Here is a 12,398-nt window from a genome sequence, read left to right on the forward strand (position 1 = left end):
CCCATTGTCGCCGTGTGCGTTCTGTGGCCCGACTCACCCCCCCAGGACCACTTCCTGCCACCCCCTTGGGAACAGCGGTGGGGGTGTGGGGGCATCGGGTCAGTGGGTAACCCCTGGGGGTCCGGGCCCGGTAGCTTCCCTGCGCCCGTCGTGCAGTTTTACCAACTGAAGTTACAAATGACGTCTTTTTGTGTTTAACTGGGCAGTTAACAAAGGCGAAGTGGACTGTCTGATCAGGCTCTTCGACACGCTGGTGGCCGAGTCCAGCATCCGCTCTGCTGCTGCGGGCTTTGACCGTAACATGTTCAGAGACACGCTGCACAGCGCGTTCGGCATGACAGATGACATGATCCTGGACAGAGGTGAGACTGACGGGTCCGAGGAAGGTATTTTGACCCAATGAGCACGCCTAGGCAAATCACAGAATGGTTTGGGTTGGAAGGGACTTTAAAGATCATCTAATTCCAACCCCCCTGGCCATAGGCACGGACACGCTCCGCTCGACCATGTTGCTCAAAGCCTCATCCACAGATACACAGATTGACAGAATGGTAGGGGTAGGAAGAGACCTCTAGAGATCACCCAGTCCAACCCCTCTGCCAGAGCAGGATCACCCAGAGTAGATCACACAGGAAAAAGTCCAGGCGGCTTTTGAAAGTCTCCAGAGAAGTAGACTCCACCCCCTCCCTGGGCAGCCTGTTCCAGTGCTCTGTCACCCTCACAGTGAAGAAGGGTTTCCTCATGTTCAGGTTGAACCTTCTGTTTCCGGTTTATGGCCATTGCCCCTAGTCCTGTCACTGGACACCACTGAGAAGAGCCTGGCCCCATCTTCCTGACACCCACCCTTTAGATATTGATAAGCATTGATAAGATCCCCCCTCAGCCTCCTCCTCTCCAAGCTAAACAGACCCAGCTCTCTCAGCCTTTCCTCATATGGAAGGTGCTCCAGGCCCTTCATCATGTCAGTGGCCCTGCGTTGCACCCTCTCCAGTAGTTCCTTGTCCTTGAGCTGAGGAGCCCAGAACTGGACACAGCACTCGAGGTGAGGCCTCACCAGCGCAGAGTAGAGGGGGGGCATAGCTTCCTTCCAACTGCTGGCCACACCCTTCTTAACGTATCCCAGGACGCCATTGGCCTTCTTGGCCGTGAGGGCACACTGTTGGCTCATGGTCATCCTGTTGTCCAGTAGGACTCCAAGGTCCTTTTTCCCCAGAGATGCCCTCCAAGAGAACAGCTGCCAGCCTGTACTGATCCATGGGGTTGTTCTTCCCCAGATGCAGTACTTTCCACTTGACCTTATTGAATTTCATTAGATTTATCCCCACCCAGCTCTCCAGCCTGTCCAGGTCATGCTGGATGGCCGCACAGCCTTCTGGCACGGCAGCCACTCCTCCCCGTTTGCTATTGTCAGGAACCTTGCTGGGAGTACATTCTATCCCTTCATCCAGGTCATTGGTGAATATATTGAGTAGGGCTGGACCCAGCGCTGACCCCTGGGGGACACCACTTGCCACAGGCCTCCAACTAGACCCTGCCCCATTGACCACAACTCTGAGCTCTTCCTCCAGCCAGTTCCCAATCCGCCTCCCAGCCCAATGATCTAGTCCACACTTCCTAAGCTTGGCTATGAGGATGCCATGGGACGAATAGTGCCTTCTCATCCCTGTCAGGACAACAAAGGAGGAGCTGCAGTCAGGAGCTGCGGAGTAAGGGATGTCTCTTTTCCCTTTATGTGGAATAGTTTCTCCTTAGTTCGGGATAGCTCACACTTTTACACGGGAGAGACCAGCCGGAGAGGCAGCTGTGCTATCGTGTGGCGGTCTCTATCCCAGTCAGGGTAGTGTCGTGACAGAAGAGGGCAGCATGGTGTCACTTGCCTCTTCCCCGGTGGCTGCACCGAGAGCTGCGGTCACTGCTGCTGGCAGACAGCTCTGCCCCGGGCTCGGGGGGCCCTGAGAGGCATTCTGTTGGAGTTCTGGCTGCCTCAGTTTGCAAAAACCAATCTTTTGTTTTCCACTTCCAAAATGCTTGTCTCTGCGTGTAGAGGTGTTCCTGTATTGCTTCTATGATTAGTTTCTCCAAGATACTCTGAGACAAACCCCGCTATTTAAAATCATCTTCTGCAGGCAAATAGGCCTTAGTGTAAAGGATATTTGTTTGTTTGGCTTACATCTGCATGGAAGCATACTTCCTGTAGTTAAGTCAGGAAAGCAACACATCAAACAAAATGTCTTATCCCAGCAGGATTCTGGAGTGGAAGATCAGTAAACTAAGCGGCAAAATCTCCTTCATTGTTACATCTTAGAAAGAGTCAAGAAGGGTAATCATACCTTGGTGAAAACAGAGAAACATCTTCAGAAAATAATGCTTTTATATTTTCTTTGAACTTAAGAAGACATTCCTTTGTTCGTATTTCCCTTAAATTTAAAATGTATCCAATACGCTTCCCAGTGTTCCGCACTTTTGATAGAGACAACGATAGCTGCATCAGTGTGGTGGAATGGGTGGAAGGCTTATCGGTATTTCTTCGGGGGACACTGGAAGAAAGGATTAAATGTAAGGTTTGTCTGTGTGCTAGTGTTTAGTAGTAATCATTGAATGTGTGACTATTAAATTACATGTTGCTTCTGTTATAATTTAGTAGTTACTGTTATAAAGTATTTGGTAATTGAAGAGTTGTCTTCTGTATCGTTTGATGCAATGAAGCTGAGTTCTGAAACAGCTTCTCTGAGACAGGTTTTTCTGTGTTCACTGCTGTTAGCATATCTGCCACCTCAGATGCTTGTTGCTTATAAAACCCAGCATTTGTTCTACAGTGTAGAGTTTTGACAGAATGTGGTTTTGTATTCACACACAAAATCAGAAAGAAGCAGATGTAGCTTGAGGCTGATTCTGGCTGCATAACACAATCTCAGGCTAACCAAGACCTGTGCCAGCGTTCATTTACTGGCACAATGGGGACACAGCTGCAGTTGCATTAATTCCAGCAGTTCTTCAGCATAAATGGAAAAACTGAGTCTGTAAGGTGGTCCTGAGAACCTCCACAGTAATGATGGAGAAAGATAGGGGAGAAAAAATAGCAAGAACTCTAGAATATTAAGAAGCAGGGGAAGAAAAAAAAGGTCATGTGGGAAAAAAATAGTAATAGAAAAAGGAGAATGAGAGCATGTTGTTTCCATAATTCCCAGGTTGCAGCATCAGTCATCCCTAATGCACTATATATATTCATCTGGAATGTGGCCTGGGATGTCACTGGGATTGTGCCCAGGATGTAATGCGGTACAGCTGTGAGTAGTAAAATACGCAGACGTGGTGTAAAAACTATAGAATATACCGGTGTGTAGGATACAGGGTACTGTCTGTCAGCAGTGTATGCCATAACTGTACTGTAGACACAGTCTTTGTCAGGAAAAAAGAAACCCTTGTATTCCAAATCTGCAAAGCTTTGTTTGTTTAAATACATTTTGTGAAGGGTTATAAAGGTTGTTATGGTTGTAGATTTCTTGATTCCAGCAAGGTAGAAAAAATTAGAAGAGGAATTAGGCAGATGATACTCAAAATACTGTGTTACAGGGATTTTATCTTTGCATTAAGGGATACTTCAGTTGTCTTTTCTGTGCTAGTACAGCTCAGTCTTCCTTTTCTAACCCAGCTTCTGAAAGAACAAGGATGAGTTTTGTAGGTGCAAAGTCCTGATATAGACAGCTGGTCCCTGCTGTGGGAAACTGAGCTTCTAAACCTTGTCTATATTCTAAACAGACACCTTCAGAGAAGTTAAGATCTGTAAGTTAGTATGGTGTCTGTAAACTGGAGTATTCATTTGAGCAGGAATAGATTTTAACTATGAAGGATAAATAGGCAATAATTGACTAGCATGTGTATCAGAATGTGATGCATATATTTCATATATAAAGATTATATATGATGTGGTTCAGTAGATAGGCTGTACAACATGCAATTCACATTTTCTGTCTATAGGTAAGAGACAGCTTTAATATAATAAAGTGTGATATAATTTGTATGAACTTTAAATTGATTTATCTTTCAAAAAGACTGTTTTGAGGTTTATGACCTGAACGGTGATGGATACATTTCAAGAGAGGAAATGTTTCAAATGCTGAAAAACAGCCTTCTCAAACAACCATTAGAAGAAGATCCTGATGAGGGAATTAAGGACTTGGTAGACATAGCACTGAAGAAAATGGCAAGTACTTTCTCACTGTAATACTTAAGTGCCTTTCAAACATTCATTAACTGAATGCTAGAACATTGCGACGAGGTAACAAAATACCGTGTCTGATTTCCTGTGGGATTCTGAGCTACGGAGTTAGTTATGTACTTGAGATAAACAAGACTTCTAAGGAAAGCCAGAAATACAATCCAGATCTAATGACTCCTAATCCAGTATCCTCACATGAAACTGTTAATTTATTATGTGAGTGTATTACAAATGTTATGTATAATCTAGCATGTGTATGTGTGCATACACACATGCACATGCCCAGTCAAAACAAAAGCCCAGTCGAAAGTGGAAAATTCCAAAGCATATGCTGCGTTTTTTCCAGCATTAGACATCTGCAGTGGCTAAATGTTACTGAGTACATTTGTGTTTTATCAACTGATCATGAAATGTCTTTACCCAATCTATATATTCTGCTAGAATAGTAACCTCAAGGTTATTAATGTAAAACTTGTATTACTGTGATTAAGCTAGGATATCCAGATCAGCCAGGGACTCTGTTTCAACATTTTCATCAAATGAAGAAATACAACCTCCAATCCTATGGTGGTGTTCAAAAATCTCACTTAAAATCAGCTCTTGAATCCCAACTCCCTTTATTTAATCCCATCTTCTGTTTTCCAAACCCACTCCTTTTGCAGAGCCTCTGCTGAAAGGTCCATCTGACCCTTAGTTCTTGACAACACCGAGTCTGCTCTCACGCAGTGGGCAAGCTGTGACTCAGCAATTCCTTCTTCTTTGGAGCACCTACACATGCAGCTTGCCTGCCGGTTGCATCCAAAATGAACACCCTCGTGTTCTGGGCAGTTGATCGGTGGGCTGTGCTAGTCCAAGTAGAAGCACTGTGCTCCAGACATAATCTATCTTCCTATGTGTAAGAACATATTAGAAACTAATCGTGCACATAATTCTGTTTCAGCTTTTCCATGACAACTTAATGAAGCCATGATACATGATTAAACAATGTCCAGATCTGTTGTGGCTGCTGGGCAGTTGTCTGAGTAGGATATTGCTGTCCACCTCAAATAACTAACGAATTACTAGATATCCAAAAACGCGTTTGTGGAGTCCATCACTCAAAATTAGTCGCAGTTGCCTGTAGGTACCATGGTGTTGTGACTGAGCATACATCCAGCCCCATCATACCGTTCTCATGCTTGAAAGTGTTTGTCATGAACGTGCTCATGCCCTGCCTCCCTTGTGCTGAGGAGGGTAAAAGGTGTAGGGTACCCAGCCACTTCAGTTTCTCTGAAGCATCCAGTGGCAGGTTTTCCTGCTCAGGAATCTCTGTCTACACAGCTCCTTGCCTCTGCTTTTCTTGCCGGTGCTCCCTGCATGCTCACCAGCTGTGATGGTTCCATGGCTTGATCTTCAAACATTTTGATTTGGCCCTCTGCCTTCAACACTAGCCATATGCACCCATCCGTCTTCACTTAAAGCCTTTGTTTGGTATGGTTTAAAGCTCACCATAGTGTTTGGTGATGTCTTAAGCTGCCACATCAGTAGAAACAGGAAGTTTTCAAATTGCAGAAATACTAAAACCATAAGGATGCTTTTTCTGCCCCCAGAGGAATATTCTGCTGTGCTGATTCTGCAGGATGAGAGAAGTGGGCTGACATCAGCACCCAGAAGGTGCTGGATGTGAAAGAAAGAGGACAGAGGTGTGCCTGTACTATAGAAACCGCTAGGGTAAAGTATTTCCAGCCTTAGGAATAGGATGTAGGTGCAGTCTTCCAACCCCGTCCACTCTGTGAATCTGTGACTACAGCTACAGAATATATCCTAACATTTTCTCCTACTTTTAATTTATCTCAGTCCAACTGTGTTTGAGATTGGTCCATGCAATGCTCAGCCTCTTTCCACGTTAAAGTTTTGCCTTATCTGGAATTCTGTTAGCAAAGCCATATGAGATTGTTGAGCTCGCTCCACCCTTTGTGCCTTAGGTACAGGCAAAATCACACAGATCTTGTCTGAGCAGAGACTGGTGGCCCAAAGAAAACGACCTGACTAAAAATAGAATCCATGTCAAGAAATTACCTGTTAAACAAAAATACCATTACTACAGGTAACTGTCCTTTGCTGAAGAGTGCCCCTCTTGGTTTCGTAGGACCACGACCACGATGGCAAGCTTTCTTTTACGGACTTTGAAAAAGCAGTCAGAGATGAGAATCTTCTCTTAGAAGCCTTTGGACCATGTTTGCCAGACATAAAGGTACATCAACCTCGAGTTAAAAAAAATATGCAAACACTCTCTGTACTGTTGTTAAGGAGCTGTGTGTGTTACGCTATTAACTGTCATGACACGGGGTCTGCTGAGGTCAGCTGATACACGCTTTGGCTGTGAGATACACACGTGCAGCGTTCCTATCTACCTTTCACAGCGCCCGTGTTTCATCATGCTGTCCAACGCTGGCACCAGGGAATATAAGAACACACAGTTATTCCAAGTTTGTCTGTCCCGGGGCAGCAGTAGAATGAATGATCCTCAATGAGCACCCTCTCACACTAAGAAAATGAGACCGTTCTCTTGAACTGTGTATCTGACAGCTCTCCAGGAATGCACCTTCTCTTTCTTCAGTACCACTAGCAACGCTGCCATCACCTCGCTTACAGCCTCTTTTGGGAGAGGCCGGTGACTTGCTGAAAGAAATACCTCAAGAGTGTTGTTCATCTCAGAGAGTGGCACTGCTGGTTTTTAATTACAACTAACTGGGCTTTATTTCTTAGCAATACATCTAATGCAATTCAGATTATCTTTTTTGGAAGATGCTAATTCAGACCATGCTCATTTCCTCAGTTAAGTTCAACTGTGGAGAGTGTTTCTGCTCAGTAATAATATTTTTTTTCCTAATCCCATAATCATTATTCTGATTGAACTGCGAATTTTTAAATACTGCAAGTTGTGCCTTCATAGAGATGGTGAAACAAAATTCTGAAATACATGAAGCCATTCCTAGAAACAGAAAACTTGTCTAAGACAGCTGGAAACCTCCACTTCCTGCCATCTCTCCTACCTGGTAGGCTGGAGGACAGGAAGAGAGTCTTGCAGCCGTGATTGCAAGTTGTATTACATCACCTCAGCTGCAAGGCAGCTGCTGCCAAAAGGCCAAACTTTTGGCAGACTGTCACAAGATTTTCAAGGGTCTGGGAAAAGCCCAGTAAGTACTCTGGTTTTTACACCAGTGAAAAGGTTTTTAAAAACTTCTGAACAGACCTGCGTCTACTGATCAGCACAGACAGCAACTTGCTTCCTGTCAGTGTTGGTGATAAAGCAGGTGCACAGTTCAGGGTGATCATGGCAAAAGGTGGAAAACTCAGCTTGTTTCTTGCTTACAGTATTTGTACACTCTCTTCTGTACCCTACCCAGCTGTTGCCTTTTTACTAGGTCTCTAGTTTCACTAGGATTAAAAAGAGAACCCTATTTACACATCCTTTCAAATCCTAAAAGCAATAAATAAAATTTTGGCTATGAGCTTTATGTGAAGTAAACCCCTAGTTTACTAGCTTTCCCACTGGGGTGATGTTGGGGAATTTTAATTGTACCCCCTTGGCACAAATTAAACACTCATTTCTACTTAAAAGTATACTTTAAAAAAACAGAATAAACACTGTATTGGACAGAGTTCTACCACCATAAGCAGTTCTAGGAGTCGTCCGTAAAGATGCCCCGTGAGCCAATTCCATACATACACTGCCAGTGTCAGCAAGGGGCACCTTAGCCCTGCACTGGGTTCATTCCCCCAGTGCGAGTTCTGCAGCCCAAAGGTGGCCCCTAAGTGCTCCCACTCCGTTACAACAGACTGTTACTACGCAACGCTGCGGGTGTTTCTTATCACCCCAGGAAACTTCACTCCTTTACATTAAGTCCTCTCAGTCTCTGGCATTCCAGCTTGCAACCAGTTTAACTCACTGGGCAGGCAGGCCCTCTTGCCATCCCTGCCAGATAATTCCTTGGTCACACATTGCCAGTTCCCATCTGAGTTTCCCACTCAGTGCTAACTCTGGCTGGTCTCTCAGGGATGACATCATTAATGCTATACAATTTACCTTTTCTAAGCTACAAGGCAAGAAGTAGCGTAAGGACTGTCACTGCTTATGCATTTTAGTTTAGCATCTTTTCTGATTCAATTAAAATCTTTTAGTTAACTGAAAATTAACTACTTTTTTTCCCTCCCTTTGTAAACAGAGCAGTATGGCATTTGAACAGAAAACCTTCCGGGAAACTCATAAACTGTAACCCCAGATGGAATACTGGCATAAAAGTTTTTCTCTTCACCATTCTTCATGGTAAAAACAGGAGTGACTAGAAACTAAGTTACTGTAAAAGCTACTGAATAAACGCAATTTGCTTCTATTACTCCACCTCATTAGAGTTCTTTGTGAGAAACATCATAGATATTAAGTGTTATAGTATGTGGTGCACAGGACAAGATTGCAACAGTAACATATTAAACTGGTTTGTCCACTGCAGGAAACAAACTGACGCAATTTTGAACAGAGAATTGCCTGAAAATGCAATATAAAATAGTTTTATTTTTAACATAAAAACATACTTTAAACTACATCCTTTGAAAAAGGACTGTTGGAAGATGCTGCCAGCAGTATCTATATTCTTCTTCTCTGCTTTACAAGTGGTTTGGCTGGGCTACTCTCTGGCTTTTCCACAGATGTTCTTGAAACAGAATCTGCTACCTAAATTAGAGGGAAAAAAAGAGATTGTAGTGAAGTGTAGCCACTCCTTTTTTATGCTAGTTTTAGAGCAGGGCCATGTCTTCAACATTTGAGTGTTTGGGATATGTTACTGTAATCACACTCATACTGAATTTTCCTGTAGAAAAAGGGGGAAAAAATAACACCAAAGACAGCATTAAACAGAAAAGAGGTGAAACGTAGAAAACAGAAGTGTTAGCAGTACCATTTTTGTATGTTAACCACACAAACTGATTTCAGATACTGGGTAACAGCATGTTACGTATCATCCCCTCTCCCTAGTAGGGATGTTTTCATAGTAAGGCTCAGTGTGCTTTTTAAGCTCAGGTATTCCAGGAAGAAAAGGAAAGGGAAAGGAAAAGTGTTTTCACACATATTTGAGAAATGCATTTAATGTAAGGGGGTGCTTATTATCAGTTTGACTGGAGATAAGCTCTTGCAAATCAGTCTTGTTAGTCATAGCCAAGGGAGCTTTTTCAACTCGTAATCTAAATGGAAAGTTATATTAGGAGTGTTTGACCTGCTAATTGATTAATATCCTCCACAAAAGGTTCTATCGCTTAAGCCATGCCTCTCAGCATAGAATCTGCGGTACCGGACATCTTTTAATGCCATAGGAAGTGTTGGAGCAAAATTACACAACTCCAACTCCATTATTTTTCACTCCCTTTCAGTCAGAAGCCAGACACAAGTACCACATTGGAGTCAGCAGGACAAGCTCCAAAGCTATCATGCCTCCCCACATGGAAAAAGTGTAGTTTACTAAAATCATTCAGGACCATGCAGGGACACTGGAACACCTTCTGAAGTGCAGCGTAAGAGGTGAGGCGTGGAATGGCCTGCAGTACTCTGCGTTACGAAAGAGCTGAGAACTGTAGCTTTGGGTGGCAAATAAACTGGTAGTACTGAATAAGGGTCGAATCAAGCTATCTTAGGGTCTCTGGTTTTATAAATAACAAGAACATAATATGTATGTTTGAAAATGGAATGATCGGAACTTTCAGAACCCATACCTCTTTCAGTTTATTTCGAATTAATGTGGCTGAAGTATTCAATGACTCATCATCCATATCCACTTTAGGTATTTCTGGAAGCTGTGGACCAATAATGACTTCAGTATTGTCCACACTTGTTCCAACGAGGGAGAACTTGTTGCCTTCTTCTCTCTTCCTCTTACGTTCTTGCAAGTGAGTTGTACGAGGCATAAACCTATCGATCCCATTATCGATCGGAACCGTTCTTTGCTGCATTAAGGAAGGTGGTGGAGTACGTCCTCCCGGATGTACACTTACAGTCAGGGATGGGTTTTGACCAGAGTACCCAGAAGTTTTAGCACAGTCATTATTGTAGTGGGGAAACATCAACAGGCTCGGATTATGACTCCCAGACAGATACCCCATGTCGTGGGATACCCCGGGAGAACTTGTGAAGCACGATGTATCCCCGTTACTGACTGCACATGAGCCTGACGTACTCCATGGACAGCCACGCTGGAAGTTCCTAGAGACCGTCTTCTTCGGTCCCTCTACTTTCTTTAACACAAAGCAATCTTCAAAACAACAAAAAAGTAGCTTCACTATTTTATGTCATTAGTAGTTCTAACACATAAGAAAAATCACATTTTGTGCAATTACAGAAGAGACAACAATGACATGAGATGCTAAGATTCGATAGGAAATTTAATTACAAACCTCTTTGATTTGTTGCTTTTGCGATATACTTCCTTCTATCCTGCAACTTCTCTCTAGTTTCTTGGACTGTTTCAAATTCTGGAGCATAGCAGACGTGCAGCAAACTACCGAAGAAACTTCGTTCGTCCATTTTTTTCTTGGCCACCCTGAAGGGAATTAAAATATATTGGCAAAACTGCGGATTTGACTTCAGCTCTCTAGAATCTTAACAGGTTGGAAAGAAAGAGGGTGTAGGAGATTAAGACAGCAAGAGGCAGTAGTGCCCTGTCCAATACCTTGCACACTGCAGTTTCTGGAATTTTATAAGATAAACTTCAGTAAATTGGTCTGCTGGATATTCATCCAGAGCATGATACTCTTCAATGGCACCATATAACGCAAACTGTTCGACTAATTCCTTCATAACACCTAACGCAGGAACTCCTTGGATTAGTAAATAACGAGATTCCAAGTTGATAGTATAAACCTGAAAGAAAAAAAAAAAAAAAAAGAGTATCCTAAAATGTTCACATTCTCGCTTTACTGCAAAAGTACAGAATTTTCTCTATGTTTTCTGTTCCTCAAATCCTCTCAGGATGCTGAAAATTCCTCTGTACTTTGTTTTGACTTTGGACTCTTACAGGAGAAGTAAGTGCAGTTATCTGAGACCTCTTCCTCACTGAGCACAAACTGAACTCGGGCTTCTTACTCAAAGCAGAACACAGACTAGAATTGACTCTTCTGCACCAGGTCAGAGGACCGCCATCTGCTGAGTAAAACCTCTGTGTCTCCAGCCAATTTCCTTGCAAGACAGACTACTAACCAGTTAATTCAAGGCACTGTCAAAGGAAGACGAAACACTAACACCTGTCTTGTTCACAGGCAGAGAGCTCATGCACGTACAACGCAGGGAGGGAAAAGAAACAAGTACTATGATTCGCTGGGGCAGACTGTTTCTGCAAAGCTGTCTGCTCGCTACAGTGATCCAACAGCCTAAGTTTTTCAGACAGATACAAGCAACAAAAGAAACCAACCACTTTTCTGCTTTGTGTAACGGCTGCCACATAACACGGGCTCAAAGGAAAGTTCTGTGACAGCCCACAACATGTATCAGGTAGCTAAATGATAAGAACAAGGGGAAATCGTTCTGATTTTGTTAAAAATAAAGCCCCAAAACCCCACCACATCCTTCTCAAAAACCAGAATATGCAGGACGAAGAGGGAACCACTCTGGAAACCAGCTCCCAAACTGCCATCATAGAAGATACTCTGCACACAGGTCACATAAACTGTGTGGTGGCAGCTTACTCCTACCCACTCTCTTTCTGAAGTCGACCCTAGAAGGTGCCCACACAAAACCCAAATCCAGCAGTGGGCAAGGCCCACGACAAGCGGACTTATTCCATCTCCTCCGGAGCTGCTGGACGCCTGAGCAGCCTTGTGCACAGGAGCCCTGCCGAGTGCTGCGGCACTGCGTACCTAACCGCGCGTCGGCTACTAACAGCACCATTCAGCTCCGCGCGCGCCCGTGCACAGCTCAATCTCCGCTTTTATGTTTTGCATAGAACTGGCCTACTTGTGCTACGTGGATCTCTGAAGCGATTAATTTATAGAGTGCAACGCGGGAGGCAGATTTACCAGACCCTGCTCCAGCTACTCCTTCCGGTGTCTACTGCCCGCCTGAGGCCACGCTTTGATGTGCCCCGGCTGCAAGGGGAGAAGAACCGGAAAAGCTCCGGAACAGGGACAAATGCTAGTAAAGGAGAGGAGGCGGTGA

The 12,398-nt window shown here is 43.9% G+C and overlaps 2 protein-coding genes across 2 annotated transcripts; one reads left to right on the forward strand and one right to left on the reverse strand.

Moving 5' to 3' along the window:
* Positions 1–211: 211 nt before the first annotated feature.
* On the forward strand, positions 212–8,478 carry EFCAB1 (EF-hand calcium binding domain 1). The gene is made up of 5 exons (XM_010155600.1): positions 212–362; positions 2,452–2,556; positions 4,053–4,204; positions 6,348–6,452; positions 8,428–8,478. The coding sequence occupies exons 1-5, from the start codon at positions 302–304 to the stop codon at positions 8,476–8,478; spliced, it is 474 nt and encodes a 157-aa protein (XP_010153902.1). The 5' UTR covers positions 212–301.
* Positions 8,479–8,846: 368 nt separating this feature from the next.
* RBM48 (RNA binding motif protein 48) lies at positions 8,847–11,108 on the reverse strand (the record flags this gene model as incomplete). Its single annotated transcript, XM_010155611.1, has 4 exons — positions 8,847–8,933; positions 9,965–10,500; positions 10,643–10,788; positions 10,918–11,108. Coding segments are annotated over 4 exons (960 nt in total), but the record flags the coding sequence as incomplete, so codon positions are not given.
* Positions 11,109–12,398: the final 1,290 nt, after the last annotated feature.

This window comes from Eurypyga helias, unplaced genomic scaffold (genome assembly GCF_000690775.1).
Source record: "Eurypyga helias isolate BGI_N326 unplaced genomic scaffold, ASM69077v1 scaffold47900, whole genome shotgun sequence".
Taxonomy (NCBI): Eukaryota; Metazoa; Chordata; class Aves; order Eurypygiformes; family Eurypygidae; genus Eurypyga; species Eurypyga helias.